The 6,642-nt window shown below is 35.9% G+C and overlaps 1 protein-coding gene across 1 annotated transcript; it reads right to left on the reverse strand.

Annotated features, from left to right (window-relative positions):
- Positions 1 to 819: 819 nt before the first annotated feature.
- Positions 820 to 5,506, reverse strand: LOC106100374 (eye-specific diacylglycerol kinase-like). The gene is made up of 4 exons (XM_013279202.1): positions 5,392 to 5,506; positions 4,191 to 4,285; positions 2,771 to 3,492; positions 820 to 856 (listed from the first exon to the last, which is right to left on the reverse strand). Exons 1-4 carry the CDS (start codon positions 5,504 to 5,506, stop codon positions 820 to 822), a joined length of 969 nt encoding a protein of 322 aa, XP_013134656.1.
- Positions 5,507 to 6,642: the final 1,136 nt, after the last annotated feature.

The following is a 6,642-nucleotide window of genomic DNA, read 5'->3' on the forward strand; positions in this document are numbered from 1 at the left end:
GTTAGTTGTTTTTCGGAACGTAGAGGAAATATAATTTTATGTACGGTGTTCTAGAAGGTGTACGTGACCACCCACACCTGTTCCGTTTAATGTACACTTTTACTCCTATCTCTTTGCACTGTACTGTTTCTAAGTTTTGTTTGCGAGTTGAATTTAAATCAGTTGAAGTCAAGAATGCTTTTATGTTTTTATCCGACTGCTTCAGAAAGGTAATATTTTTAATTTTATTTACTTCTGACTTTATTATTATTTTTAGCTTTTGCCCACGACTCCGTCCGTGTGAAAATTAAACTTTTGCATTTATAATATTAGCACAATTGTCACATTCCTTTCATTGGCCACATTGGAACCATGAATTGTTAATTAAATATTTAAAACATTTGTGGTTCATTATTTAGTTGACATGATCACATTAATCATTGAAATATTTCTGGTTGTGTTGATAATAACAATTTCATCATGCACGTTGCTTTGACAACACTTTTTGAAAAATGCTAAAAGAAAGATACATAGTTTGTGTCTATATATGTATAGTTCGCCTAATTCTTAAACGGTACATTTCGATATACTCGTATAGAACACAATTATCTAGTTATCTTGTGAGAATGTCGTCTTCAATTATTTTATTTTTCGCAACGGATTGCAGCAGGAGTTCTGTCAGAAAACTTACTCATTCAAGTATCGCGTGAAAAGAAGTGCCATTTTAAATTCTAATTTGCCGGCCCCCATAGAAAGCCGCTATTCAAATCGTCAGCGAGTAAATAAAGAAGGTTTTTCTAAAGCCTTTTACGTCTGCACGCAATTCGTTTCTATTCGCATCTATGAAAAGAAGACGATGGTGACCATGAACTGCTTTCTGCATAAGAACAATTTTATTTTTCATAAGAAATGTATCATCATTATCGTCATCATCGTCAACATTATAATCATCATCATCATCACCAGCTCACTATATGTCCCCACTAGCGGCTCGGAGCCTAAGCCAAGTTGACTTCACACAAATCTTTGAATTTATTCTCCGATATGTGTAGGTTGCATCGAGATGTTTTCCTTCACCGTAACAACGCCGGATAATTATGTACATACGAATTTCGAAAAAATCAAATATCATATTGGTGAACCCAAGAACCTAAGATGTATAAATTGTTAGTAATTTTAAAACGTAACGTAACGTTTGTCAAGTTATTTAATAGTCTTTATACAAGCCTTTCTTTTAAACAAATAGGAAATATAGAAATGCCCGTAAAATTAATACATCGGTTTCTTTGAGTAAAAACGAAATAAAAAAAAGCTAAAGCCTTCAGGCATCTGGAGCGCTGTTTATTATTAACTTGGTAAAATTTTCTCTTCTTCAAGTTTATTCTACTTGATAAAAGCATAACAAACGGCTTGACTCCGTAAAAGAGTTACGATTCTATTTTAAATTTTATTCCAAAAATTTCTATTGAAATTTGAATTGAAGATAAAATAAGACAGTGGTTTAAAATTATCAATGACCATCGATATCTTTTCTCCTACGCTAATTTAGTGTTAACGAAACTTCTATAAATTGATCAAGTTACATATTCTCTAAGTTAAAACAATATAAACACAAAAGAGACGATATTCAACAAGTCTTCGTAATAGGTTTGTAATTGAATCAGTGAATCCTCTTTACACATTATACTTAGCTCTAATGTTAAGTAATTTTACTAGTAAACATTGGTATTAGTGTAGAACGAGAATTTATTCGTGAATTTCTACTGACATGCGAAATTTTCCATAAAACATTGTTTTTATATGGAATGTTTGAAAGATAGTTACAAACTTGTAAACTGTTTTTTTGGTAGTGGGAAGCATTAACAAATATAAATGGACATATCGGCTCGTCATTTTATTTCCCTTATAGCCTTGAACCGTCAAACGTTAAGAAAAACAAAAATACAGCAACCGACCTAAACTTTGTATAAGGAAATTTATAAAAGAAATGTGTATTTTAAGATGAGAATGAACATTCTTTTTACGGCCATCCATCACCGCAAAGTAAACACGAGCAAAAAGTTACTTATCAGTGAAATTCATAAGCTCACATTAAAGAAAACTTTCTGGATACTTTCCCTTCATGTTTCAGTTAAGAGGTTGGTAACATATTTAACCCAGAATTTCCAATTCTGCAACGCCTGTTTAAAAACACATTATTTAATTATTTCTCATTTATCAATATGTTTTTGCATAATGGCAGTGTAAAATCATAGTCAGGAAGTTCGTCCTAAACTTATCTTGTCTCCTAATTGACATGAAAACTACGTCGTACTTTTTTTTAGTGTAAGTAGTAGTTTGTTCTTTCGCATTTGAGTTCTAACAAACTCTGGAAAACTTGAAACTGCTCTGTTTGAACTGATTCGGAGAATTTATAATTTTTATTTAAAAGTCAAATATATTATAACTAATGTACTACATTAATTATTGTTAACTGTGTGATTTTTTGAAAATATTTGGGACAACTATTTTATGTTGAAGGTTATGATTTATTCCCATAGGCCATAAATCCATCTCATTTAATGAGGAAGGTTACGTTAGTACACAGTAATTATACCAGAAACAAAAACAGCCATGAACTCATAAATGAAAATTTAAAACTAATTTTAATTAGTACAATAAATGAAATTGCATTCTGTAAAAGCATGCGGCAAAACAAAAAATATTTAGTTTCTGAAAGAAATTATCTAAAACTAAAAGAAAAACAAAACAAGACAAAGCACTTTTTTTATTAATTTCTTTATCCACTGACCTTTCGTCAAGAGGTTGTAGGATAATAACATCAGCTTCTTGAGGTCCCTGGTGTTGTAGGGGTGCCGGCGCCTGCGAGGAGGTCAACGCGAGCGCTTTGTAACGGCTCTGCTCAGCGGTAGGTAGCACAATATCCACGGATCGTGAACGTAAGTTATTACCGGGCACTGTCAGCGAATCACCAGTGCCGCTGAGTTCCTCCGCGCGAGCTCCACCCGATACTTTCGAGAAACACGAATCGACAGACGCGGCGCGGTCACGTTTTAACTCTGGTACGGCGAGGTATATGTCGTGCACGAAAGTATCTCTGGCAGAATCGTTGGCATCCTGCTCAGACGCTCTAACGTTTTCTAAAGAACTTCCAGTCGGTTCAACAAAGAAAGCTTCCTGCCTCGATATGGACTTTCGTCTTTGTGGTAGAATAGGTGGTTCATCGGTTGGCGGTTGTAATTCGAATGACGGTGCGCCGGGTGAGGGCGGCGGCGACTGTGGCGCCGGGAGCAATGTTCTGGGTGATGGTACCGGGGCTAGTAGAACCCTCGGTGAGTCGGTTTCACTATCGTCTTCGTCATCATCATCCTCGGCGGAGGAGGAGGCGGGCGGGCGCTCGGGCGTAGCGCGCTCCTCACTCCGCCGAGCCAGCCACGTCTCCATGTGCCGGCAGTGCACGCATGGTGGCGGCGTGCCCTTACCAGATCTGCGTCTGGACCAAAGACGCGGAACCTGTACAAATAAATAGGACGTTAGTAATATTAATTTATTCAAAAAAAGTGACTTTTTAGATGGAAATGTCACAATATGCATGTCTCTAATGTTACTTGAAAGTACTTTCAAATCAATTGATATACGCTTTTGAACAGAAACAATGTCCAGGGATGGGCTTTTGCTATGAAATATTGCTAACAAATTTTAGCATTTGATTTCTTACATAACAACAGGCAATGGTAAATATCTTAAACATTTTGTAATTTGACCGTAATCAACTTTCTTAACAATTGCCAAAAATCAAGTAACAAATTAAAATTAGTTCTTTTCACATTTTTGTTCTTTCATATAAATTGATAAATTTGCGCGTTAATTCTATTCACTTAGTTCTGATTCAATAAAGTTAATTGAAAGAGAACGCTTGGAAGCACTGCCAAAAGTTTTAATTTGCTACCTTTTCCGATTCTTTGTAGATTTTTATATATAACATTCTATAGATAAAAAATAAAACATCAATAATATCAAATCGAATAGGTAGGACAGGATTGAGACAAAGAAAGAATAGAACACCACGTCCTCCTTTTCCTAAATTAAAGAGAAATTCAGGTATAAACATGAAATACAAAATGGCAAACAAGCAATGCGGAAAAGGCACGTAAAAATTGCATTGTAAAAATAGTTCACGCATATCTTTTGTGAGATTGTGGTATTGTTACCTCGAGGTAAGTTCCGGAGTCATCGGAGCCGGCGGAGTCGAAGGAGCGGCTAGCAGCCCGCCGCCGCCCGGCCCTCGCGCTGCCTCCAACTGGATCTCATCGAAAGACGCAGATCGCACCTTAGACAAAAATAAAACATATTAACATCGAGCTATGGAGTACCTCTTTTAGATTTTATGGATAAAAACTATTGTTGTAAGCAGATTCGTCAATTTTAGTTTGAAATTTTAGCAAAGAAGAGCACATGGTAGTGCAATTTTAAGTTTTAACGGGCATAAGATAGTCAGCATAAGGTGCCACGAGAAGCATGTCTTAATAAATAGAATATTACACACTTTGCATTGTTTCAGTTCAGTGACAAGACAAAGCGATATTGATATCGAATTATTGATGTTGCCTTTATTTATTAAATACAACTAGAGCACAAGGCGTGATGTAGCAACCTCGTGAACGACAGCGGGTATAAACAAAAATGATCTTTGAACACTAAGATTTTGTTTATAGTAGGAAAATATAAATTGTAAATATAAGTTACACAAAAATAGATTATTGCGATAAAAGGCTCTTAAGAGTTGGCCTTTTCCAATTTTATTAAAATACAGTTGTTATTTTCGTACTTAACAAATTACTTAAGAGTAAAACACGAAAAGTTTAGATGTGCCATTAGTGAGATCGGATCATTAAGCCCTCTCGGGTTTTGACCAAAACGCCATCTAAAACAGTTCATTAGGTGACTTGAGAAAACTCCATTATTTATTTAGGACGTGATAATGAGATCGGGCAGGACCGATCGTGTTTGTGGTCGGAGCAGCTCAGTCACTAAAGGGAATTCAATGTCAGCTGGAAACGACCATTCATAAATATTAATCACTAATTCTATCTTGCAGTAGGACTAACGCGCTGTCAATAGACTTTTTAAAGTCAACAAAAGGAAAGTTCTAATAGACCAAGCAATAGCATGTCTAATGAATAACCATTAGACCAAAGCATCTGGAATAGGAGTTAAATTACTGGCAGCATCTATTGTATCGATTGCATTATTTATGCCACGTCACATTTATCTATGAAACTGCATCTGTTCGTAGCAGTGTAACCAATTAATTGGAATGAACATAGTTTGTCAATTACGGTGATAGTTCAAGTTGCGGCTAGCTAGCCAATTTGGTTAACCGCCAAGTGGTTTTGAGGCATCGGTAATCACCTGCTTCGGCACCTCGAGGCTGCTCTGCGTCTTCATGTCTGCTGGCGTGGGCGTGCGGGAGCGCGTGAAGGTGGTGCGCAGTCTGTGCATGCCGGCGGGGCGGCGCGCCGCTCATGTCGCCCCCGCCCCGCCGCCCCGCCGCCCCTCGCGCACAACTCCCCCCGCGATCGCTCGCCCCGACCTTAATGCTACAACACATACAAACAATCATCACATGGAATGTTGGCATTACCTAAACTGCCAATCTAGCTTCCTACACTACATCTAATCACAACAATTCCCACAATTTATATAGTCTTAGCTGCCACTATGTTTTACCTCCAGCTTTGATCCAGATGTCCTTTCTGTTGTCTTGCTTTCAAACTGTATTACAAATGAACAATACAAATAAAACGTTGTACCTATTAGTAAATAAATCGTAAAACGTAAATAAAAATGTGAAGTATGTTGGGTATTCGATGTATTTATTTAACGTACATAAATGTTTCATACAAAGAGACATGAACAACATTAATTAAAATACTTGTCTGAGAATAATCGTTCAAAAGAACGCACATTCATATAAATTGCATTTTCATTACGAACAGGTCGTATTTATTGATATTTTACGAAATGAAAATATTTTTCACGTTAATTACAAATTTTCACGTAATACTACAGCCGGTTTTTTTTTAGTTCTCCGACCACATTAAAACGCTGCCAATAACTAAGTAGTAATAGAAATAACATATTTTCCAATAAACGATTTTCACATGTGTCAGTATATAGCTAGTTTCAACTTTTGATCTATAGGCAAGTAAAACACCCCATTTTACCCCTTTTATGTCTATAATAATATTTTTAGATAAAAAAAAACAAATTGTAATAATAATTCATTAAGAAAAAGTGCGAAGTGTAATAAAGTACTTTTGGTTAAACTTAGTCTATTCATCAACGTCAATATTTACGACGGGGTCCGCTCAGCGCTCGACAACCTTTTACACGACTTAATTAAATCAAGTGCGCTTGCGAACCTCTTAATGTCACAACTCCTGAGTTTCAAACTGACACTAAACTCAAAGTCAGTCTAAAAGAATTAGTACCCGTTAAAATGGTAAACTGTCATCGATAAAAAGGTTTTTATTTTACTGTATTTTCTATAAAATGTTTTAACCTCTACCAAAAATAACACAAAAACTGTGTATAAATATGAGAATTTTAGCGAAAGCAATATGAATAAATAATGTAAGTGAAATATTTATATATCAAAAG

Source organism: Papilio polytes, unplaced genomic scaffold (assembly GCF_000836215.1).
Source record: "Papilio polytes unplaced genomic scaffold, Ppol_1.0 DF824047.1, whole genome shotgun sequence".
Lineage (NCBI taxonomy): Eukaryota > Metazoa > Arthropoda > Insecta > Lepidoptera > Papilionidae > Papilio > Papilio polytes.

What these genes read in the sequence shown, in the direction of transcription:
- LOC106100374 (XM_013279202.1), bottom strand. Translation starts at nt 5,506, where the DNA reads ATGAGCGGCGCGCCGCCCCGCCGGCATGCACAGACTGCGCACCACCTT. An exon ending in GCCTCGAGGTGCCGAAGCAG is followed by an intron (nt 4,286 to 5,391) that starts GTGATTACCGAT and finishes TCTTTCGATGAG; the next exon opens with ATCCAGTTGGAGGCAGCGCG. An exon ending in CTACAACCTCTTGACGAAAG is followed by an intron (nt 857 to 2,770) that starts GTCAGTGGATAA and finishes GTTCTTATGCAG; the next exon opens with AAAGCAGTTCATGGTCACCA.